The 25,776-nt window shown below is 35.9% G+C and overlaps 2 protein-coding genes across 3 annotated transcripts in view; one reads left to right on the top strand and one right to left on the bottom strand.

Moving 5' to 3' along the window:
• Positions 1-21,220, top strand: part of SLC35A1 (solute carrier family 35 member A1) — a 32,583-nt gene extending 11,363 nt beyond the window's left edge. The window contains exons 3-8 of the mRNA XM_036249349.1: positions 8,624-8,783; positions 8,964-9,116; positions 14,998-15,064; positions 17,237-17,413; positions 17,835-17,969; positions 20,340-21,220. Coding sequence (XP_036105242.1) covers positions 8,624-8,783; positions 8,964-9,116; positions 14,998-15,064; positions 17,237-17,413; positions 17,835-17,969; positions 20,340-20,467 — 820 coding nt within the window. The 3' untranslated portion in view covers positions 20,468-21,220. The remainder of the gene's footprint in view (positions 1-8,623; positions 8,784-8,963; positions 9,117-14,997; positions 15,065-17,236; positions 17,414-17,834; positions 17,970-20,339) is intronic.
• Positions 21,221-22,054: 834 nt separating this feature from the next.
• Positions 22,055-25,776, bottom strand: part of RARS2 (arginyl-tRNA synthetase 2, mitochondrial) — a 67,462-nt gene continuing 63,740 nt past the window's right edge. For both annotated transcript variants that reach the window (XM_036249347.1, XM_036249348.1), the window contains 3 exons: positions 24,324-24,398; positions 22,875-22,938; positions 22,055-22,167 (listed from right to left, as the gene is read on the bottom strand). In XM_036249347.1, coding sequence (XP_036105240.1) covers positions 22,081-22,167; positions 22,875-22,938; positions 24,324-24,398 — 226 coding nt within the window. In that variant the 3' untranslated portion in view covers positions 22,055-22,080. The remainder of the gene's footprint in view (positions 22,168-22,874; positions 22,939-24,323; positions 24,399-25,776) is intronic.

Here is a 25,776-nt window from a genome sequence, read left to right as displayed (position 1 = left end):
GTGGTATGGAGTTTCTAAACCTAGGTAATCCTATTTGGACAGAACTCACAATGGCGATCTAGGTCAGATGGCTAAGACCCATTCTCTTTGGTCCTTTATCTTTACTCCCTTCCCTGGGGTAGGAGTAGCAGGATTGCATCCCTGCTGCAATCACATTATCAGATTGTAAAACCTTTCTTTGTAGGTTGAAGGGTATCGCTGGCTTGTGAAAACACTGCTAGGTGATCATTTTAATCACAAAACTTTTCTTTGCCCTACTTATTTATATTTTAAAAAGAAGTTATTAAAAAATTATAAACAGAAATGACTTTAAAATCTTCTCCCTGATGTGTTTAGGAGTTTTAGCTTTAAGAAGAGACACAGACTTACTTCAGTGAGGAGTGCCAGATACATATTGGGGCAACAAAGATCGTGGACTTCATTTATATTTCTTCAGAAAATGTAGAAACACCTCTTTCAGGTGTGATGAAAGAACAGAAAGCAGGGAAATGTATACCGTGGTGAGGTCTCCAAGAAAACTGGGCAATAAATTATGAGGAAAATGCTTAAAATATATCATTGCTATAATATGTAATGTTCTAAGTTAAAAGTGTCTTAGAAAAACCAGAGAATAGTGGGGGGTTTTTTTTTGAGTTATTGTGAAAAACAGGTTTTGAAAACCTAATGAGCAGATAGATATATAACTTCTTTTTTTTTTTTTTTTTTTTTTTTTTTTAGAAAGCAAGTAACTACACTCTAGGATACCAATTGTCAATCACTGTCAAAATGTGTTATGTAAAGTGCCAAACATCCTCTTTTAAGATCGCAGCAACTCAATTAGCTGCCTTCAGACATTCAGGACTGTTGCTATTGAGAATGGCAGGCTGCCAGAGTGATGGTGTTAAGAAAATGTTCTTTCCCTGCCCCCTCTTAAAAGCAGGTGAGGGACACATACAGGTAAATACAGCTGATTTTAATTTCATTCTCATACCTCTATATTAGCTGTAGCTATTATTTCATCTTCTGTGATGAGAAACCTTAGGCTGAAGGAAGTTGTAATTTGCCAAAAGTACCTAGAAAGTGATGGCAGTACTTACTTGGCAGGGGGAGTACCATGATCATAGAAAGTGATGGCAGTACTTACTTGGCAGGGGGAGTACCATGATCATAGAAAGTGATGGCAGTGATAGGATTAGAAGACAAGTGCCCTGGTTGCTAATGAAATAAGCAGTTTTTTTTTTATTAACTAGGACAAAGGTAAACAGCACTGTTCGATATTTCAATAATTTTGTGATTTTACTTTTTCTCTTATTTTAAGTTTTTATTCCAAGATGTTAACATTTTACCATGTATATTTTATATTCTTTTTATGTATGTATTTGTATGTGTGTGTATAATTTTCTTTGAACTGTTTTATACAAGGTGCCCATTTGTCTCAATTCTTTAGGGCGTATTTCCTAAAAACAGGACATTCTTTTTGTTGTTGTTGTTATCCTCATCCGAGGACATTTTTCCATTTTTGTTCAGATAGAGTGGGAAGGAGAGAGAGGAAGAGAGAGAGGAAGAGAAAAACATCGATGTGAAAGGGACACATCCAGTGGCTGCCTCCTGCACGACCCCAACCACGGCCAAGGATGAATCGCAACCAAGGTACGTACCCTTGACTGGAATCGAACCTGTGACTCATTGGTCCACAGGCTGACGCTCTAACCACGAAGCAAAACCGGCCAGGGCAGGACATTCTTACATAATCACAAAATATTGACATTGAGACTTCAGTATTGATACAATACTATTATCTAATTCATGGACCTTAGATAACTTTGCCAATTGCCCACTAATGTCCTTTAATAGTAAAATAATCATACTTTACATCCAGTTGTCTTATCTGTAGCTCCCTTTAATCTAGAAGAGTTCCTCCATTTTTTTGTTTTAATTTTTTTTCTTTATTGATTTTAGAGAGGAAGGGAGAGGGAGAGACAGAAACATCAATGAGATAGAACACTGATTGGCTGCCTCCTGCATGTCCCCCACTGGGAATTAGGTGCCCTGGGAATCGAACTGGCGACCTCCTCTGAGCCACACCAGCCGGGCTTTCCATCTTTTTTTCATGTCAAGATGTTCAAAACATTTTTATACTTTCCCTGCCCCAACTCTGAAATCATACATTTCTCCAAGAAGCCTTGAAACATTCTTTTTTTCCAGGATGGTATTTACAAACCAGAATCTAGACACTAGGTGTGCTCATTGCTACTGGGGTATCATTGCTTCTAGGCCTTTTTACCAGACAGAGCTAGGAAATATATTTATGTGCATTATACACACCTATCTATGTATGAGTATACAGTTATCTCTCGCCACTTCGCACTTCGAGTTTCGTGGCTTCACTTTATCACGTTTTTTTTCAAATACTATACTACATATACTATATTTGAAAACCCCATGAAAGAGTGAGGTCACGAAACTCGAAGCGCGAAGTGGCGAGGGATGACTGTATATAAACAAAGAATCTTACTTCGCGGAAATTCCTATTAACCGTGATAAATGAGGGCCGACTGTGTGTGTGTGTGCATGCATATACATATATACACACACAAACACATATACATGTATATATATATATATATATATATATGAGTTACATATTGTTTGATACCTATAATTCTGAGCCAACACCAGAGTTGATTTCAACCTTCCCTTTTTTCACATTTGTTCCCTTCTTCAGTGGTGATGAGTCTGGCTCCCATTATCCTCAAGTTATTTACTTTTTTGCTCTATCCTAGAATGCATAAGTAGATTCAGAATTTTTGATGTACAGCTATGAAAAAACAAATCTAACTGAAGTTCAGTATTTGTATATAGTTCTTTTTGCCTTTAGTTTTAGAGCATATAGCAAAAAGACTGGAATACTTGGGTCATTCTTTTTCTACTTCAGTGTAATTTTGTAATTTAAAAAACTAATGGGCTTTTTTGAGTTTCTTAGTAATTAATTTTGGGTTTTCCCATTCTTGTTGATTTTACTTATAATTTCCAGTGATTTTTGGAATGCAAAATTATATTTATTTCAATGAGAAGTTAAGTTAGAACTGCAAGAAAAGGGAATGTGGGGAAGAATGAAGGGATGACTACTTTGATAAATAAAGTTTCAGGTTTACGTGGTCTAATGGGTGAGTTTTAGTAATATGCACTGTGTGTATATATACACAATACACACTAACGCCACTTTTTCACTTAATGTTTTATCTTAGAGATTGTTCCATGTCAGTATATAGAAATTTGGATCATTCTTTTTGAGAGCTGCATGGTATTGCATTATGTGGATATATAATATATACCAGTCTCAGTTGATGGGCATTGGGCTGTTTCCAGTCTTCTGTGAAGATGAAATCATCATCCTTTTACATACACTGTTGTGCACATGTAATGATTACATCAGATCACTTTTAAAAAATGTTTTTATTGATTTTTTAAGAAAGAGAGGAAGAGAGAGAGAGACAGAAATATCAGTGTGAGAGACACATTGGCTGCCTCCTACATGCCTCCTACTAGGGATTGAGTCCACATCCTGGGCACTTGCCCTGACGGGGAATTGAACCAGGAACTCTCAATCCATGGGACAACACTCAATCCACTGAGCCACCCTGGCTGTGTGCATCAGATCACTTTTAAATTGAAAAGGGAACTACTAAATTCTGTTTTGGTGAGGGGACAGACTAGTAGTTTGGTGTTGTGAAAGCTCTATGTGAATAGTTAATTTTTAAAATCTTTGAATTATAAGTTACCAATTACTAAGTTGTAATCTTATTGAAACAAAACAGTACAACATTAAAAATGTTTTGGTTTTTTCATAAAACTAATTACAATAATTCACAGGAAAATTACTGGTTACTTGTATGGTTTACTAAACCTTGTGATAGCTGTTAAAACTGACAGTTTTTGCCCCAGCCAGTGTGTTCAGTGGGTATAGAGCATTGGTTTTGCACTGAAGGGTCATGGGTTTGATTCCTGAGCAAGGACACATACCTGAGTTGCAGGTTTGATCCCCTGTCCCAGTTGGGGCAGGAGGCAACCAATTGATGTTTCTCTCTCATGTTGATGTTTCTCTCTCCCTCCGTCCCTTCCACTGTCTCTAGAAATCAGTGGAAAAAATGTCCTTGGGTGAGGATTAACAAAAAGAAAACAAAAAAACTGACGATTTTTATTTGTGGTATGAAGAAAAGGAAGTGAAAACACTTTCAAGTTGTTTTAGAATGAAATCAACTTTTTATTGTCTGCTATTCACCACAGTTTATATAAAGACTAAATTAACCTAGCAGGATGTATAAATGTATATATACTTTGGGTGTGTTTAGTAACAGACCAAGTATATCTTAAGTCTTTGAGCTGCTATCCACATAAGGCTGGAGAAAATTATTTTATTATTTCAAGTATTACCTAGAATAATTAATGTAGCTATCAAATACTTATATTGTAGATTATCTAGTCTTGTTTCTCCTGTTGAGTTTACATTTTGACTGCCTCTTTGTACCCATGCTATAATTGGTATAGGGACATGAGGAGGAAGTTTAAGTCATGTATCTCATGTGATTATTTTTGTCCTCAAATGACCTAATTATTGGTTTTTATACCTAACCCCCAGAGTCTTTTTAGTGAATAATTATACTTAACTTTGCAGATGATACGAAATTTATAAACAAGATTTAAATTTCTTAAGCTCCTATGTAACTTCTGCTGTGTTCCATTTTACACAGTGCCTTGGTGACCTCGCCAAGGATTTTATGCCTCCTGGTAGTTCTTGTTGGATCAGGAGCTGGAAGAATGAGGTCTACTTTTGACCAAACATAGGTCAGAAAGAATTGGTTTCAGCCATTTGATAGGAAATTGGGGGTGGGTGGGGGGGGTGGCCTTGGACTCTCTCTGCAATCAATGTGGAGCTTCAGAGTTTCTTCAGGTAACAAAAGGCTATACATAGATTCTGTTTTAGTGAGAAAAATCAAACCAGTTATTCAGATAGGAAATTTAATGGGACATACTACATCTATGAAAATTAGTATATGCTTTTTGATTATACATGTTCTTTCTTATCTAGCAATGTCATTTATAGAATTAAGTTTAATAAATTTGTTTTTAACAAAAGGTGCTCATTGGAATTTGATTTCTAAGAAAATATCAGGGCATGAAAATGGAAGAAAAAATGATCTTTGTTTTTTATTTGTTACTTTTTATAGTATATTCAAGGCTATAGTATATTTAGGATTGATCATTTGCTTTTGGTCTGCTTAATAGTAAAAGAAAAGGAAAGATGAGTACTAGTGTTTTCTGGAAGATTTTTGCCATTACTTTTTTAAAAACTGTAGTGGGTAAAGCTAAATATAAGCTTTCAGAGCTATATTATATGTTGAAGCAGAGTTTAAACTGATTAATACTGAAATCATTTATCATCATCTTTAAAACTTTCTGTGTATACTGATACCCACATATTCTTCTTATATCTCCTAAATTTCTTTATTCTACTTTCTGATGTTTTTCTATTATTCTTGAATTTGTGTTTTCTTTCACAGATTCTTTTTAGCATTTATTTCAAAATACCTGACTTGTTTATAATTCTATAATATTGCTATAATTCAAAGGTACTGCAGTGAAACTTGAGCTTTCTAGTAGTTAGCATTCTAGAATAGCTTGGCTTTTCTAACATCCCAATTAGGAAAGGAACCAGAAAAAGATACTAAGGCCTTCCTGGCAGTGAAGAAGTAGTAGCTCCTAAGCATTGAATAAAAAAGAATATAGTCAGAAGAGCCAAAGACTTGGAGGTTAATCCAACACACTATTCTCTACTGGTTTGTCACATGGAAGGGAAGGATTACTCAGAATGGCTAGTGATGTCTCTTCTCATAGGCCCTTCTTTTTATGTGAAAGCTTGAAAGTGTGGCAGAAGTTATAAGAAAGGAGAAAAGGGACTACAGCAACCTTGATTTTTTTGGTGCGGTATGGTTATTAGAAATAGCAATGAGATTCTTAAGTAGCTCATATTCTGACAGGGCAAATAGTACCAATGATCAAAAAATCAACTGTATTCTCTCGTTAGCCAGAAATTAATTTGATACCGTTCAAGGCTTCGAGTATCTCTAATGGGTGAAGGTAAATGGTATTGCCCACAGCAGGAAATTAGGGATAAGACAAATTGCCAATATACTAGAGTTTGGGGAATCTTACATGGGAGATCAATGGACATGGAAGGAGGTAGAATGTGGGAGATGGGTACAAATGGGTACTTCTCAGTTGCTCCTTGGGAAAGCATTCTGATTATATATCAATATATGTCGTATTTTAGAAGGGCATTAAAAGTATAGTACAGTGAAAGCAGTGCCTTGTACTTCACAAAATCTGTAAGATTTATATATCAGCTATCATGTAATTGCTTACTAGTGAGAATTATAACATTAAGGAAAATTTTCAGTTGTGTTTTCTAATACATTGCCTTGTTAAGATGGTTGAACCTATCTGTTTATTTTAATTTTTTTTCCTCTTAAAATGTTTTCTTCAATTTTATAATTGAGTGGAAACATTCTTTGAAAAATTATACTCTAAGATGTTGAGAAAGTATATAGCACACCGTAGATTGCATTAAAAGTTAAAAAAAAGTGTCAAATGTTGAAATGACCCATCTTCAGATACCTGGAAACCCTACTATATAAAATTTATCAGAATGATTATTCTGATAATTTTTGCCTTTTCTGGGTAGAGTTTGTAGTCTCCCACCAGGCTGCGTGTGTTACTTTTCAGCATAGAGATTTACCGGAGTGGGTAGAATTGGCAACAGAGGAAGATCTGTAACTAAGAAGGATATATTTTGTTTGTTTCTTTTTTTAATTTCTTTTTTTTAAATTTATTTAATTTTATTTTTGTTACAGATGTTTCTCCTTTTTTACCCTATTGATAACCCTCCTCCCCACCCACCCCCTCGCCCCATCCCCAGCTTTGTTGTCCATGTCCATTGGTTATGCATACATGCATATAAGTTCTGTGGTTTATCTCCTCCCTCCCCTTCTACCCCTTCTTCTGGGGATTGTCAGTCTGCACCCTACTTCCATGTTTCTGGGTCTACCCTGTTCCCCAGACCGTTATGTTCATTATATTCCACAAATAAGTGAGATCATGTGGTATTTGTCTCTTTCTGCTTGGCTTGTTTCACTTAGGGATAATACTTTCCAGGTTCCTCCATGTAGTCTCAAAGGATAAGAGATCTTTCTTACAAGCTGCATAGTACTCCATTGTGAATATATACCACAGCTTTTTTATCCATTCGTCTACCGATGGACACTTGGGCTGTTTCCAGATCTTAGCTATTGTAAATAGTGCAGCTATGAACATGGGGGTACATATATTCTTTCTGATTGGTGTTCCAAGCTTCTTAGGGTATATTCCTAGAAGTGGGATCACTGGGTCAAATGGAAGTTCAATCTTTAATTTTTTGAGGTAACACCATATTGTCTTCCACAGTGGCTGCACCAGTCTGCATTCCCACCAGCAGTGCACTAGAGTCCCCTTTCCTCATACCCTCCCCAGTTTCCGCAGCCTAGGCCAGATTTCCTGTCTTAAGCATTTTCTTGTGGGCTGGAGTGTTGTACACTGGATAGATATTAGTCATCAATTTAACATTATGGACTTTTTGCTCCCTGTTAGAACATTGGTGATTGTTTTTGTAGGAAAAAATTCATTTAATTACTGTCGATACTGTTATGTTAATTGAAGACACAGAGGCTCATTGTGACTATCATAAACTGTGAGTTGAAACTGGTCAACAAGGTATTATGGTCCTCTGAAGGATCTGTGAACTGCAATTAGGACCCTTTTTATAAAGTATTTTTTTGAGTGTTGATGCTTATTATGATTTATAGTAGGGGAAATAAGCCAGATTATCTAGTTCCTCTTGAGGAAAAATAAGAAGTTAAGAGCATGAATAATCAATATGCAGCCAAGTAGTAAATTTATATACATTATATATATATTGTTATTAGTAAATTATTCAATTTCCCACAAAATTATACAGATATGTACTTGAGTTTTATAAGAATATGCTTAAAGATTTATTGTCTACTATACTTCATAAGCACTGAGCTATAATTTGCATGATATTGACCTGAATCCATCAATGCCTATCCAAGTAACTTTCATAGCTCCCAAAGCCTTTTTCTTTTGTTTACAATTTAAATTTATTGTAATGTTTAAAAAAAAACTTCAAAAATGAATATGCAACCTAAAAACTAATCAGGGTGAGTTTGATGTTATGGCACTTACAGTGTAAGGGGCTAAATTAAATTTTTATAGGTAATAATTAGCATTTCTGGTTTCCTGCTGTCTCATTATTTAATATGCTCAGAAACTCCTGGAACTTTGACCAGAGGTTGATGATGGTAAACCTGATTGTTTTCATATTTTCCCACATAGAATTTACACTTGTTTTTCTTTTATGCAGTTGTTGGTATATTTCTTTTAATTGAAAATTAGTTGAAAATTACAAAACAAAATAAGTTTGCTAAATCACATCAGTGGACTTAATACAGCTATACTGTATGTGAAGAATTCTTATAAAAAATATGCTCTTTAATTTTCCTCAGCTCATTTCCCTCTTTTGTTTTCAAAGAGAAACTGGTAGTCTGGGTAGATTCAAGTCATCTTTAAGAGAAAATGTCTTGGGGAGTCCCAGAGAACTGATGAAGTTAAGTGTGCCATCATTAGTGTATGCTGTTCAGAACAACATGGCTTTCCTGGCTCTCAGCAATCTGGATGCAGCAGTGTACCAGGTAAGTGGAACAAATGTTAGTGAAGAGCAGAATCTTAAAAAGTGTTTTTATGGTGAAATTATCTTTATTAACCCTTTATCACATTATCAGATGTTTTTCTGGATAATTCTATTAATGATACCAGAAATAGTTGTGTCAGAGACTAATGTTAACTAAATTCATGAATTACTTTGTTTCTAGGTGACCTACCAATTAAAGATTCCCTGTACTGCATTATGTACTGTTTTAATGTTAAACCGGACACTCAGCAGATTACAGTGGATTTCAGTTTTTATGCTATGTGGTGGAGTCACACTTGTACAGTGGAAACCAGCCCAAGCTACAAAAGTCATGGTAAGAAACAATGTGCTTATCATAACTAAAATAGGAAACTTCCTGTCTTACACACTTCGGTCACATTTATGAATTGGAGCGTGATTATATTTCTTTGACTGAAAATAATCTTTGCCCTATGGGAAGGAGGGGAGAAAGGGGGACATCTGTAATACTTTCAACGATTTAAAAAAAGGCACACAGTAGTAGGAAAAAAAGAAAATAATCTTTGCTCTATAGACTTTTTTAATCCCCTTAGGATATATTATTGTTTTTAAGGATAATGTAACTTATTGGCTTCCTTTCTTTTTTAGAGGGAAATACACATTAAATGTTAGAGATGGAAGGTACCTTAAACTTAATGTTATCTACCCCCTTAATTTTATGCATGACAAAATTGAAGTCTAAAGAGGTGAAGTTAACTTGTTCAAAGTTACAGTTAATACTTAACCTGTGACTAAAATTGTGACAACTTCTACATAAATTGTGTATATTCAGAAGTTCTAGGCTTCTTTTAGACATTTTCTCAGAAACATTGGGCAAGGTTTTGTCCATCTAATTTTCTTTTTAATTTTTTTTTCTTTATTGATTTTTAAAGAGCGACAAATATTGATGAGAGAAACATCGATTGGTCACCTCCTGCATGCCCCCCACTGGGGATTTGGCCCACAACCTGGGCTTGTGCTGTGACCAGGAATCGAACCAGCGACTTCTTGGTGCATGGGTTGACTCTCAACCATGGAGCCACACCGGCTCGGCTGTCCATCTAATTTTCATCTCTCCTCACCCCCCACTTCATAGTTTTTTTTATCCTTTTTAAAAAAAATTCTCACTGGAGGATGTTTGCTGATTTTAGAGAGAGAGGAAGGGTGAGAGAGAAACACTGATTGGTTGCCTCTCGTATGCACCCCTGCCAGGGATTGAACCTAGGTATGTACCCTGATAGGAAATTGAACTCACAACCTTTTTGGTGTACAGGACGATGCTTCAACCAACTGAGCCACAGTTTTTTATCCTTTTACTCATACCCCACTGTCAGTGATAGAGATTACAGGGGAATATTGTTTTTACTGATAACTAAAATAGGGTAAAAAGTGTACTTTACTTACATAACTTTTAGTTTTTTTAAGGGACATACCTGAATTCTTAAAATGTTATATGCTTTAATCAGTTATTTTCCTAAAGAGCAGTAGAAAGTAGAACTCCAGTGAATAACTTCCTGAAAGTCATTAGTTTCCTTCTATACCTTCTACAACTGAAGACTCTTCAGCTTTTAGTAAATCAAAGTTCTCTTAGGAGTATAGGGCAACTGGGGATATAAGGAGAGCTTGTGAAAACAGGAAGTCAATTCCTTTTTAGGTAGTTACTTTCTAGCCTGGTGGATTTTTTTCCCCCCAGGAAAATGAATTTTAGATGAATGTTTATTATCTTCACATGTTTAGACATGCTCATATTCTTGGTGACATTTCAAAACACTGATTAACCACGCACTGCACATTTAACTCAGTTGTAGATCTGCAGAGAAATAATTTGTTGGGAAGTAAAGCAACTATAATTAAAAGGTAAATGTGAACTTTAAGTAACACCTCATACCATTAGAAAAGATTTTAAGTCCACCTCACACAGGTAATTTTAGTAAATTAAAGCAGAGCACTGTATAGGGCAGCTTATCCTACTTTTGGATCCCTCTAGAGCAGCACTTTTCAACTTGTGTGCCACAAGAACTTTTAAAACATGCAATACGTGTTTAGTCAGGGGCAGTGACCTCTTTTCCCTTAGATTGTCAAATAAAAAGATGACAAGACCCAATACAACAATAGCTGTCTGGTATCAATGAATCAAAATATTTTTTTATCAGATAGGCAGAAGATATATTTCTTTGGTGTGCCATGGAATTTTAATAAGTAGTTTGTGCGCCACGAGATAAAAAAAGTTGAAAAATCACTACTCTAGAAAGGTCTTGCATACTTTAAACAGAGTTCAGCTTCCTATAACTGCCTCTCATTGTTCTTGTCAGAATAACTCAAATTCTTACTAACTCCCATAAATCCTCTGAATGTTCGAGGACAGTGTCACATTCTAAGTCTTTTTTTTCTCATTGAAGCAACTTGTGGTTTCTTTCTATAATACGATTTCTAGAGACTTCCTGATCCCTTTCTCTTGCCTCAATACTTCCTGTATTCCTTTTCTAGATGAATTCATCTGTTATAGTTCCTCGGTATGTCTTAAAACTTCACACTCTCTAGATTTTGACTGAGCAGTGTGAGGTATAACTTGCTGCCAACTTTGTTCAAAATACTAGCATAAGATTCTATTTGTTTTTGGGAGAATATCCATTCTGTAACTGATTATACACAACCACATGTAGCTGTTTCACACAATTACAGTTTATTTCAAATGTTTCTTGTGCAGTGGGCTTCTTTCAAACCAAAATGTACGATGTGTTTGTATTTAAGCTTCTCTTTGCTTTGGATCATTGTTCAGGCCTTTGAGGTCTTTCTAGTCCTTATCCAGTATTAGCTTTTCCTTTGAGTATTATGCTTTCTACACATTCTACAAATATGTCTTCTGGGTTGTCACTGAGAATTCTAGACAGGACAGGACCAGAATTCTGTAGCTATACCATTAGACCTCCTTTTAGCTTGACTTTTTTTTCTTGTTTAAGAAACATTTATTCTCTCTTAGTTTTATGGGTCAAGAATTTGAGGGTGCCTTAGCTAGGTAGTTCTGGCTTGAGATCTCTTTTAAAAAAAAATCCTCACTAGAGGATATGTTTATCTATTTTAGAGAGAGGAATGAAAGAATGAAGGAGAGAGGGCGAAAGAAAAGAAAAAGAGAAAGAAAGGAAAGGAAAGGGAGGGGAAGGGAATGGGAAAAGGAAAGGAAAGGAAAGAGAGAAAAGGAAAGAAGAGAGAGAAAAAGAAAAGAAAAGAAAGAAATATCAATCAGTTGCCTCCCTTAGCACCCTGACCAAGGATGGAACTTGCAACCTTTCTGGTGTATGGGATGATGCTCCAGCAGAACCACCCAGCCCGGCCAGCTTGAGATCTCTTAAAGGTAGCTGTCAAGATATTGGGTAGGGCTGCAGTCAACTAAATGCTTGAATGGGCCTAGAGGAAGTTTCCAAGGTGGCTCATTCATATGGTACTGGTTGTTGGTCTAGTTTGATTTTTCTGTATGAGCATTCACTCAGCTATGAATAGAATTGTACTGTTATCCTGACTTTCCATCTCATTCACAAACATATTATGCAAATCTGTCATATTTCTTGCTAAGCATTATCTTTATGGAATTCCTCTCATCACTTATACTAGGAATTCCTTTTAGTAAGGAAATTTGATAGGTCTCACTCTTAGGGAAGCTATACTGTTTTCTAGTGATGACCATTAAACTTTTTGTTCTTTAAGTCATCTGTTGTAGCATTTTGCTAGTAGTCAGTAACAACAGTAACAGCTGCAATCAGTTATACTGCACTAAATACCAGTAGTGCTCTAAGTGTTTTATGTATGTTAACTCGTGCCTACAACCATATGAAGCTGGTATTGTTTTTATTTCCACTTCAGATGAGGAAACTGATAGGCACAGGTGGTAGGCCTGTGTCTAGTCATGTTGCTTGCCTCCAGGCAGCATGGCTCCAGCTGTGCTCTTGGTAACTGTGCTGGGCTGCCTTACAGGTCTCAAGCAGCTGTCTGTAATTTCTATAGCTTTTCTTTTCTGATGCCTTTGGAAAAAGAGACAGTATTTGCCTAATTCAGATTTTCTGGTTTAGCTTCCATTCTCCATTATTCCTTAAAGACATAGTTATTTGTATCGATTTGCTACTTTTAAATTTATTTTATTTAGTTAGGTATTTTCCCAATAGCAGATCAAATGTCTTGGACTTCAGTTTTCTTTTAAATATGTTATTACTGCCCTGGCCAGTTTTGCTCAGCGGTTAGAGCGTCGGCCTGTGGTCCGGAGAGACCCGGGTTCGGTTCCCGCTAAGGGCATGTACTTCGGTTGCACTTGGTCCCTGGCCCTGGTTGGTCGTGCGGGTGGCAGCCACTCGATGTGTCCCTTCACGTCGATGTTTCTCTCTCTCTCTCCCTCCCACTCTATCTGTACAAAAAATGGAAAAAAAAAAATATCCTCGGGTGAGGATAAAAACTAAATATGTTATTACTTATTATTTAAATTTATTATTCACAGAGAAAATGGAAAACAGATTTGGGTAGCTGTTTTCTTGCCTCCTAACAGTGTACCATCTTGCCCAAGAATCGTACTTTTTTTTTTTCTCCTTGAACTAAATATATGTTTAAAAGCTTTCTTTAATGTTTTAAAGTATTTTTGCAAGTCTCTGCTTATTCTGAGTTTTCAGTTTCTTGATACTGCAGTTCTTTTGTATGTTCCTATAAAATCAGAATTCATTGAAGATGCTCTTAATTAGTAACATTGATTTCTTTTCTTTTTCCCTTCATCAGAATCTCATTCTTTGGAACCTCTTACCCCTCTTAAATCATCTTCCTTTTAACTATGGAATGCTAATTTTCCATTTGCATTGAAAATTTTATACTTTTTGAAGTTTAAGATGGGAGCTTATGTCTCTTAACTGTGCTGTGTTTGGCTATCACTCATGCAAAAATGACATAGTGGCTGTTCTCCAAAGTTTCCATCACTTTCACTTCATCCCCTAGGAGTTTCTTATTAGTCAGAATTAAATCCAGAGGAGCATGTCTGTCACCGTTTTTCCTCACTGTAGAGAGTGAACTAGCAGAAAAGCAAGCCAAGAATGTATCACATACTATTTTTAGTAGCTTGACCTTCCTAGCAGTTGTTGGGATAGGTAAAATCTCACACCATTATTTTTATCATATCTATGCCAGTCTTGTAGTTTGTATTAGATATTCATGTTTATCAGTTGTAGCCTATAGCAATAGTCTCAAACTTTAGTGCACATCAGAATCAACTGGAAGGTTAAACAGATTGTGGGTCCCACCCCCCATAGTTTGATTCAGTAGGTCTGGGGTGGAGCCTGTCAGTGTTAATTTCTAACAAGATCCCAGGTGATGATGTTGCTGTCGGTCCAGAGACCATACTTTGAGAACCACTAGTCCATAATATCTTCTATTTCTCCTTTTATTTTCATGCAAACATTTTAGACAAAGCTTTTCTTATTTAGGTACTTAACATGAAGTAATACTCTCCTTATATCAGGCTTTTTATTTTGAACAAGGTGTATGCTTGTCATACATATTATAGTCATGGATCTCAACACTTTAGTTTCATTGTTAGTACAGAAAGTGTATTTATCTCTGAGGAAAGACTGATGAAAGCTCTTGAGGGAAGAAAAAGGAAATAAATTTCAAACAATAGATTGGAGCCCATGTTAGCACAGTACTATGATTATATATACCTGAATCTCTCCTATCCATGAACTATTTAGGAAACACAGCTGTGTATCTTCATTCATTTAGTATATAACATAGTATATCTGATACAGAGGAAGTATGCTCTTACTATTTGATAAAAATTCAGTAAAGTAGGAAATGTTAAAACTGTTACTGTTTCTGTCATTGGTGCTATAAGGGCTTGAGTTGGGGTGGTGGCAGAAGTTAAAATTAAGAGGCAGGCTGACTATGCAAAAATCTATGCTAGGGTGCCCATCGTTATTAGGAAGCGGGCACACAAGTTATTTTAAGCATTTATTATGGCTGCAATTTGAGGGTCACATTTTTAACTTACCAGCTTTGGTTAATCTCTGGTTGGCCTTTTGTTTGGTCCTTAGTCTGTAGAATACCTGTGTCTGATATGGCAAATGCTTACAGTAGAACAGTAACACAAATTTTGGTATTCACTTATTTGGTCTCCTAGATGAATTCTATTTATTAGTTGCTAAAAATAACTTAAAACATTACTATTGCAGGTGGAACAGAATCCACTGTTAGGGTTTGGCGCTATAGCTATCGCTGTATTGTGCTCAGGATTTGCAGGTAAATCATAAAAGTGTCATTTTATTCTGTTGGCCAATTTTTAAAATATTAAACTTTAAATAGGGATCTAGTTGATCTTGTTTTATTATAACTAACAATTTTATTTCCATTAAAGCTTACCTTCTTACTTATAGTTTAGTTTTATGTCAGCTATTTTTTCAGTAAATGCATGGTAGTGTTTAACTCAGTTCAGACCTCAGTCATTCATACTTGCAGTTATCTGAGAATATACTTGTCCTTGACCATCCTTAGTCCAGCCAAGAACCCAAAAGTAAATGAAAAGACTTTTGAAAATGGAAGAAGTTAGCCATCAGAAACTCCTAGTACCTCTTTTCATTCTCTTGGAACTGTCACTATCCTCAGACTAGATTCTGCTGCTTTAGGGTGTTAGGTACTTGCTGAGTATGTTTTTCCCTGGTAACTTCAAGTTCTTCCTCTGCTTCAACAGGGAGAAAAAAGGGGTGGGTAGACAGTACCACAGAAAACTTAATACATAAAAGTAAGCCAAAAACAGAGGGACAAGAACCAAAATCACTAATATCAAACAAACGAGGAAGTCTGGAATTGTGTCTGGACAAGCAGTCCTCAATCAAGAGACAGTATATGAATGTGTAACATAAGAAATTAAATGTGTTTTAAATAGTTCCAACAGTGAAGAAACTGGAAGTTTTTTTTTAGTAAAGAGTATATTAGTTATAGCTGTATGTCTTTATTATTTATCTTTATTTGTATTATTTCAAGAGTTAGGACTCGGCTTTTATTTTTGACTAGGAAAGTAAGCTGGATATGAAAGTGAAATATTGCTTGTAAAAAAGATGTTTGATAAGGGGGAAATCTAAATTTGGGAATATACATGATAGTATCATGCTAAACTTTTATTCTAAATAACTGGCAAATTAGAAACAAAATTGAATCACCCCCAAAATAATATACTATGTGATTTTTGGCATTGTTTTGAACAATTAAATGTTTGTGTCCACATTCTATTTAGTTCAACTTCTTAATACATAATTGAGGAAATGGTGGATGGGTTACTATTCTTCCATGCTGGAATAACTGAGCACACAGTAGTTCAGTGGTTTTCTCAGATAGGAAATTCAAAGATGGAAATAGGAATAGCCATTATGTTTGTTCCCATTCTCTTGCTCTTCCCAACATATATGTTCATCAAAAACAATCTTGTAAAAAGGAGAAACATCTGTAACAAAAATACATACATTAATTAATTTAAAAAACATCTTGTTTTTCATTAGAATTTTTAGTGGATTAGTACTTTAGTGGCAATTTCAAAATCTCCAACTAACATGGTATTAAAATCTTTACTGTCTTTGTTAAATGTGTTCATTTTAGGTGGAAAACTTATAGCAGTGTTATGTGATTTGGCTGGGATGGCGGTTTGTGTCATGTGCTATTTTGGAGTATCTGAAAAAAGTTGTGGACCCCTAACCACAGAAAAATGCACATACACACAGAATGTATTATCTACTTACGGAGTTCTTGCTCCTTTGACATTGTGTATGAACTTGGCTTGGGGAGTCTTGCTTTAAAGGAAAATGGCTCCATTCAACAAATTCTATTTAATTTGGTTGTGTTACTTACTATGAAAAAATCCCAAGTGGTGATTATATAGGTCACTTTACAAAGTTGGGAGTACTCATTACTAGGCAGATATTATAGGGGTGTAATTAGGATAATTGACTCTAATGTATAGTTTTCCAGCTGACCAAGGCAAGTCTTTTATTGGCATTAACGGAGTTTTTGTGATCTGCCTTACTGCTATAATAATGGCAGAAACTGTTCTTAACAGTAAGAGTCCTGATAAATGTGAGTTAAAAAGTTCCCTCTTAATTATTAATTCTCTGTGCTCTCTAAAAATACAAATTGAGCCCTGGCCGGTTTGGCTCAGCGGTTGGAGCATCGGCCTGCGGACTAGAGAGTCCTGGGTTCGGTGTCCGCTAGGGGCATGTACCAAAAAAAAACCACAAAAAATTGGTAATGTTCAGTATGCCATGTGTCACACCAATATAATGTGCATTTAATGTAAAATGTTTGTTCCCCAAATCATATATATACTTTATATTATCTCCAGGTTATTGTTCTAAGTAAAAGACATTTAAAGTTAATTTCTAGTAATATCTTTATTTCATATTTGCATGTCTAATTTTCTTTCAGGAGTGTACTTTGAAAAAGTTTTAAAGAGTTCAGACACTTCCCTTTGGGTGAGAAACATTCAAATGTATCTATCAGGGATTGTTGTGACATTAGTTGGCGTCTACTTGTCAGATGGAGCTGAAATAAAAGAAAAAGGATTTTTCTATGGTTACACATATTATGTCTGGTTTGTCATCTGTAAGTATCCAGGAATTAAAGGTTCTGGGGTAGACTATTTAAAGATAAAAGATGTCCATTTGAAGCTTTTATAGCATTTTGAATTTGTTCCTTTGTACTGCGAACACCAGTTTGAAAACATAATTTTGGTTTTACTGACTGAATTTTGGTTTTGCCTTCACAATCAAAGTATCTAATGTGTTAGCAGTAAATGTGTACAGTTTAGTAGTTGACCATAGAGCCCTTTGGGTATCTGAAAAACATTGTTTTATAGGAACTACTACTGAATTTTAGTATAAATTCTCTCAGATGGCTGCTTCTAAGGAAAATAGTATTTTCCTAGGTAAATTAGTATGGCATCTCTGGGGATAAAAATTGCCTCACCATCATAGAATGTTTCATTTACTTGAGCATTAAGATTTTCTTTCTTTCTATATACAAGTTCTTGCAAGTGTTGGAGGCCTCTACACTTCTGTTGTGGTCAAGTATACAGACAACATCATGAAAGGTTTTTCTGCAGCAGCAGCCATTGTCCTTTCTACCATTGCTTCAGTGCTACTGTTTGGATTACAGATAAGTATGTCTTAATTTGTATTTTAAGTTTTTAACTTGGAAAAACCTCTCACTTCCTTGATTTGTCTTTTATAAATTTTTTTTTTATTCTCACCCAAGGACATTTTTGCATTTATCTTCAGATAGAGCAGGAGGGAGGGAGGGAGAGAGGAAGAGAGAAAGAGAAGTATCGATGTGGGAGAGACATGAGTGGTTGCCACCCACACGACCCCAATTGGGGCTGGGGACAAACTGCAACTGAGGTGTGTGCCCTTACCGAATCTGGGACTCTTGGGTCCACGGGCCGATGCTCTGACCACTGAGCCAAACTGGCAGGGCCTTGATTTATCTTTTAAATGTGGCATTGGCCATGGTGTTTTATAGAAATTCCTAGTTTTGTTATTCTGTAAGTGCAGCAGTTCAAAGTTGTGTGGAGTGTGGGTCAGCAATACTTAGGTTTTTAAAAGATAGTCATAGAGCCTAAGCTGAGGGGTGCTGATTCTATGTGAAAGTGAGGGGGCTACTCAGTTACTAGAAAGAGATTTTTTTTTTTTTTTTTGCAGTCGAGGCCTCCCGATTCCCAGGTATCAGATATAAGACAACTTAAGTGCTGCATGGTGAATATATTATGATGAGGTACATGAGGAAATAAATACAAGGACTTTAAGAAATGATTACTTTCAGCAGCAGAATCAGAATAAACAAGGCTTTCTGAGGGAAGAATAGACCAATTCTTTCATTTTCCTCTTAGTTTGCACCTTCCTGTTTTGGACTTGGATGCAAACTGTTTTTGAAATTAAATTTAAATTTTCTTTTTTATAAAGATATCTTTGTTTTATTTAATATGTAATTGATACAAAATCTGTTACTATAGCTGGCATTCTGGCACCACCACTATGCTAGTCCTTCTAATATAATTGTCCCTAGCCCACATCCAACATTTAATGGGCTTCTAATTTAAGTAGTGGTGTTGACTTAACATTTAAGGGTGCTTTTATACTGTAATACTTATTTTATTTACTAATATATGAGGAAAATCTGTCAAATATTGACATTGAAAAGAAACAGACCCGGTCTTTGTCTATATTGACTCACTATAAATGCAAATAGAAGAATACCAACCTTGTAGAAATCTTAGAAAACCATTTTATAGTATGGTTCAGATTTTGCCTATGCCATTTATTAGCCGTGCAACCTCAGGGAAGGTACTAACCCATACTTCAGTTTCTTCATCTATAAAATGGGAATGGTAATTGCACCTACCTCCTAGGGTTGTCTCAGGGAAAGTGCTTGGTTGCCTGTCACATGTTAAGTATTCTGTGTAAGGCCAAACACTTACTATTTAACTATCAAGTATTTATAGGCTCTCCTTTAGATATTTTTCTTAACTGATTTGGTTGAACTTTTAATTGAAGTTCTGATCCATCCTTATGACTTTGATCCTAAGGAATATTTGGGAACAGTATAAAAGACTTTTGGTCAATGTTCTGTCTTAATGATGGTCAAGGAAATGAATTAGACTGTCTTAGCAAACTTCCACTTTCTTAGATTTAATTTACCCTTCCCCTTTTTTGAAGGTAAAGCTAGTCTTTTCTAGTTAGGGTTGAACTAAAATCCTAGCTTGATGGCATTTCTTTACATGCCATTTTAAAGCTATTAAGACTGGGCCATTATACTCCATATACAATATGCTTTTTTGAGTGGAATATACAGTTTTGTCAAAGCATTTATTTATAAAGTGACTACTGGTCACGTTTGGACAAGTAACTCAGTGGTGTCCTGGTTTTCAGGATTAAGATGATTAAAAAACAACAAAAACAAGGCTAGCAGAGCCTGGCCGGTGTGGCTCACTGGTTGAGCACTGACCCGTGCACCAAGAGGTCGCCGGTTTAATTCCTAGTTAGGGCACATGCCCACGCTGTGGGCCTGAACCTCAGTGGGGAGGCATGCAGGAGGCAGCCAATTGATGTTCTTTCTTGTTGATGTTTCTCTCTCTCTCTAAAATCAATAAAAAATAGTAAAAAAAAAAAAAAAAGTTAGCAGAAAACGGTATTTTACTTAGTAAACCTCCTCCTATTTAGAAATCTTCAGTGGTTTCAATAATTGGTCACCTAACTCTGAATTTTGCTCAACTACCTTTTGCTCTAAATTTTCATAGGTTTCTAGTGTCATGGAAAAGCCAGACTCCACTGCTCTTTCTTTTAATAAGCATATAGAGAAATTAGTATGTTCCCTGTCATAAAAATAGATTTACTTATTTTCCATATTTACATTTCATTTTAAAATTGACTCGTAATAAGTGCAAACAGGGGAATGGTTTAAACCCATAATTGAAAAGTTTTCAAAATTTTAAATTACACAAATACAGATTAAGCTTATTTTGTTTTCTTTTCAGCACTCACGTTTGCTTTGGGTACTCTTCTTGTATGTGTTTCTATATATTTCTATGGATTACCCAGACAAGACACTACATCCATCCAGCAAGGAGAAACAGCTTCAAAAGACAGAGTCAGTGGTGTGTGATTTCAGCCTCAAAAGAGATTCCTACTAAGATTAAACTAGAGCCTTAAGTCAATCCCAGAAGGTAGCTTAAACAAGAATAAAAAATTAACTCTGTGGCATAAGAATTAAGAAGAAAGCTATCTTGAGTGAACTGCTACAAAGATTTAATGTGACCTGTTTGGGGTCAACCCATTATGTTTTAGAATGAAGGAGATTTTTTACTGTATATATAATGTATATAAAAAGTATGGAGATGATATGATATGATATTAAAAAAATCATGGGAGGCTATAATATTCAAGGAACAAGGTTTGGGACAATGTTAAAGGTTAAAGTGCCAAAGCCATTTCTGTACTAACTGTTCTCTTGTTCAGGTACCAGGGGAGAAGGACGACCCCTGCTTGTTCCCCAATTCATGTACAGTATTTTGTCCCAACAGCAGTAAAAACCTAGCTTTTTAATTACAAGAGAGGCAAAAACAAGACAGGTTAGTCAGAAACAAATTGAATGTGCAATTTCTCAAACTGAGTATTTCATAACTCAGAGAGTGATTTCTGGGTGGTGACTGAGTACTCATTTAAGTGTTCATTGTGCCATTCATGGTCTGGATTCATATTTCTTTGCTTAGATGATATACTTTTCTAATGTCACTTTTGTACTTTTTTAATAAAGTATGTTTAGCTCTGTGGGGTTCTCAATAATTTATGAAATTCTGTGTTTTAAAAGAAATTTTCTATAATGTAAATCGGGAAATTCAGCAATAAACTTTATATGAAATCTGTTTGATCACCTTTTGTATTATAGATATGACCGTTAAGGTAATACAAAAACTAACTTTTAACCCCAGACATTATACTTAAAATTTTCTCTATGTTGAAATTATATTAGGGCTCTTTGGTTGCAAATAATAACTCTAAAACCAACTCTGACTAGAGAAGGTACACAATATTTGCTAAAACTATATTCATTCAACTAAAGAAGCTTGGATCATGCTAATTTCCTTCTCTATTTGTAAAAGTACACTGTCGCTGGTATTTAGAGGACTTCTATTGTAGCAACATTTAAAATAAGTTATAGTAGACCCGAATGGAAGTACTGACAGGTGAGGACAGCTGTACTGACCAAACGGATCACATCCTACTATGTTAAACTAAATAAGCCACACACAACATACTTTACCAGTATGCAGATAGATACATGAAGGAAAATGGTTTAGGAAACTCCATTTCAAATTATGGTTTAACTAATTTTTACAAAAAGATCCTAATACATACAATACCTGTACAAATAATTTCTTGTTAAACATTAGTCTGTTATAAGAATAGTTTCTGGAGGAATGACACTGTAAGAAACCTCAAAGTAGAGTTTAAACGCTAATCCTTTATTCCCATGAGACCACAATTGCATTTAAAAGATTTAACTGAATTTTATAAAAACCTATTTAGCACTTAATGACCATGAGGGAACTCAGACAATCTCTTTTTAAGGATTAAGAGTAATAAGTTGATATGTTACTTATAGACTTGAAATTAGATTCTGACACAGAATAATAGCTTAAAATCTATTGTAAACATCAAGGCATATAAGGATAGATAATTAGAATTTAGTATTTAAAAAGCCATTTTAATTAGAAATTACATCCTACATACAGGTGTTATTCCAAGAAGCTTCATTCCGTTGGCTAGGACAGAACGGACAGCTCTGAAAAGATGAAGTCTGGCCTACAAAATAAATCAAAGAATTATTAAATGTTCAATTCAGTAATAGGCTAACTATAAAGTGAATAAAGAAGAATGTTTTTGAGAGTAAATCTCACTTTCTTCTAATTTTGTTAGTCCTCACCCAAGGATGTATTTTTTTTCCCACTGATTTTTGGAGTGGAAGGGAGGGAGGAGGAAAGAAAGAGAGCCAGAGAGAGTCACTGATTGGTTGCCTCCCACATGACCCCGATTGGGGCCTAGGATGGCATACATGCCCTTGACTGGGAATCAAACCTGCAGACCTTTGGTGCATAGGCCAATGCTCTAACCACTATGCAACACTGGCAAGGGCAACTTTCTTCTAATTTAAAGTAGAAATATCTCAAGTGTCCTACGGTTTGCTGTAGGCAAGGGAATACAACTTCCTAGAGTTCCTAACAGTAACACTGGTACCCAAGGGTTGGGGTGTGAGTAACAGTATCATCTTACAGCACAGCTTTAGAGAAGGGGAACTCATTATAGTAACTTTCATGTAGGAAAATGTACTTTCATAGTTTAGAATGTTGGAAAGTATATAAACATTAATTGTCACAACCCAATTCTAATTACCTTAGACTGTAAGTACATTGCTGTAGTTGAACAATAGGATTCTATTTTAGAAACATTTGCAAGACTGACTCAGTAATATTAGTCTGGAGATTATACACAAAACACTGAGTATAACATACCCCGGCGACTTCAGGAGGACTCTCTTTTATGGGCAGTGTTCTGTGTGCCACAGCTGCAAGATGACTGAAAAGGGAAAAGAGAAACTGTAATTCGGACCAGCAATAATTTCCTGTTGTAGCATATTAGACTGATATAAAATCTTACTCCCTCAATTTAAAGATTAAAAAAAAAAATCAAAGCCTATACAGAGCCATTAAAATGTATCAAAAGTGCCAAGGTTATGGGTTCAGTCTCCAGTCAGGGCACATACAAGAAGCAAAACATGAATGCATAAATAAGTGGAACAACAAATCGATGTTTCTCTCAAATAAAAATAAAAAAAGATTATGATTCCATTATTAGTTTTACAAGTATAGGAGATTTCTTTCTAATAATGAGTTTTTCCTCATTTAGACTCCTATTAAGACGTCCTGGCCTTTCCCCCTCAGTATGGTGAAGAGGTGAGAAAGAGACTATCGGTCCACTGTGCACCGATACCAGCCACTCATCTTTAGAGTATTTAGGTATGGCAGCAAGTACAACAGTGTGCCAGATAAATGATGCTTATGACATTTGTTTCAACGATTAAGTGACATTTAATAAGACTTTTTGGCTCCTTCATCTCTATATGTCTAAGTGGAATTTAAAAGAAAAAATTATTTAAATCTGGGGGACACAGGTAAAAAGCATAATTAAGAGAACAGTCCCAAAATATCTTTGATTTCAGTAAATCGTAAGTAAAAGCAAATATTTCTTCTCAAATAGCTTTATGGGGAGATATAGCTGTCACTACAAAAGATAGTATCAACTTCTAATCAAAGTTTCTAAAATAGCTACCATGAAATTTCTATCAAAGTGTCACTGACTCGACTCTCTATTCATTCTTACCCTAACATTGACATATTTCTGTGCCTCTGCTTAAAACCTTTTTGTGGACCCTGCTGCCCTGAAAATAAGATAAAATACCTTTGTACATGGCAAAACAGCATGTAAAAGCATTTCTGATTCCTCTCAGGACTATGCTTATAGTTCCTTTAATGTATCATGTTCTTGCTTAACTCAGGGCTTTTTCCTTCTCGTCTGCCACCTTGCTTCTCCTGATAAATATCTACTCCTTTCCTCTGAAAAGCCCTCTCTGATCCCTGGAGCCTGGGATGAGTGCCCTAACATTTTCTCTCATATCCACTCTGTCCTCACACACATGCACTGTTCTGTAACCACCTACGAGGCTGCTATTTCCTGTTCACTTGACTGTAGTGATTGTACCTTATGTCACTGAGTGAATACACGAATGAATATTAATTGCTAATTTGCAAAGATGAAGCAAGAAGTCTTACAACTTAAAGCACACAATTTTTTTAGGCCAAGGGGTTTGTTTATAGGAAAACTGTAGATGAAAGGAAGGTTCTTTGTCAGGTCAGGTCTCAGATGTCTGTTTACACCTGAAAATAGCAAGGTTATAAAAGTACCTTAGAGTTAGAAGGTAACTGACAATGTGCCTGGGTTGAATGTCCTCAGATGACCTATAAAGCACTTCGTCGAACCTAAAAGAAAGAAGACAGGAACAGCTGTCAGGGGAAGACTATGCACATGTTACACTAAGCTAAGATGTTAAGACAAAGATCTAGGATGCAAGGTTGACTTACTGTCACTAAGGGTAGAAAGTATATGAAAAAAGACCTTGTGTACAGTTGAAGGTAAAGGCACATTTCTCTCTTACAAATTCCTTGATGGCAGGTACTTTCTAAATCATCTTTTTATCCCTTAGGCCTAGTTCAGCACAAGGACTAAAATCGTGGCTGTTAAAAGGAATGTAAAAGCAGCTTAGTGATGTTTAGGAGCATAATCTAGAAACTAGAAAATAGCCTACCCTCAATGCCAAGAAAACCAAATTGGCTTATTTTTCCTCACAAAATTAGCCAAATGTGAGTAAACTAACTCCTGATCCCAGGAAAGAACCACTGACTACTGTGGCAATCAGATAAAACTGCCTTGTTAACTGCCCACATCCCTTCCAAAGACTGATCTCTCCTCACAAGTCTGGCTTCACTAGTATTGCTCAAAGGTGTGGTCTCTTGCCCAGTATGAGGGCATCAGACAGAAGCATATTTGAAACTGTAAATTGAAACCAAGAGCTAAATGAAAGACTTAGGGTCTCAAGGAAGCTGTGCAAAGGCAGGGATTTTCCTTCACTTATCACAGAGGGTGAGAAGATGATCTTTTAAAAGACTAAACAGTTATGTTTTTATCAGGGTTCACTTTTTCATACTATTACCTAAGGATAGTAGGCACCTAGGCTAATTCAGTGGTGGTATTATTTTTAAGACCTAACTACTGACCATTAGCATGCCCTCTTGTGTGCCTTCAAAGGGCAGACAATCATTTTTTGGTCTGCCTTGAGGAAAATGTTTAGAGGCAGGAGACAGGAGCTAGCTATTGGCCTGTTCATTCCAGTGGTCAGCAAACTACCAATAGTCATTCTGCAACTGTACCCTCTCTCATCTCTGCAAGTTAGATCTCTGTTTTTCTCCTAACAGCTATATTAACCCATCCATTCCCTTGTAGCCATAGGTTGCTTAATGTTTAAACTGTGGGGTTTAGCAAGATTGTGACCAGTACCTGGGTTAATAATTTGTGACCTACTGGTCAAACAACAGTTTCAGGAAACCATAGATAACATCTCAATTCAATGTTTCTGCTTCAGAGAAAGGAATGGTTACAGGACAGTAATTACAAGCTGATTTTGCAGAAACCAGTGGAGATAATGGTGGAGACTCAATACCACCCCTGGCACATGTGACTCTCTGACAGCATCTCAGAATCTACTTCTTGAGACCTTATCAAGAGATCAAAGACCACAGGAATTTACCCTAACTCCCCGTCCCATTCCCCTTTTTCAGCTTAAAAATCTTTAACCTAGTC

Source organism: Molossus molossus, unplaced genomic scaffold, assembly GCF_014108415.1.
Source record: "Molossus molossus isolate mMolMol1 unplaced genomic scaffold, mMolMol1.p scaffold_m16_p_8, whole genome shotgun sequence".
Lineage (NCBI taxonomy): Eukaryota > Metazoa > Chordata > Mammalia > Chiroptera > Molossidae > Molossus > Molossus molossus.
Note: the sequence above shows the minus strand (reverse complement) of the source record. Positions and strands in the feature narration are given on the sequence as shown.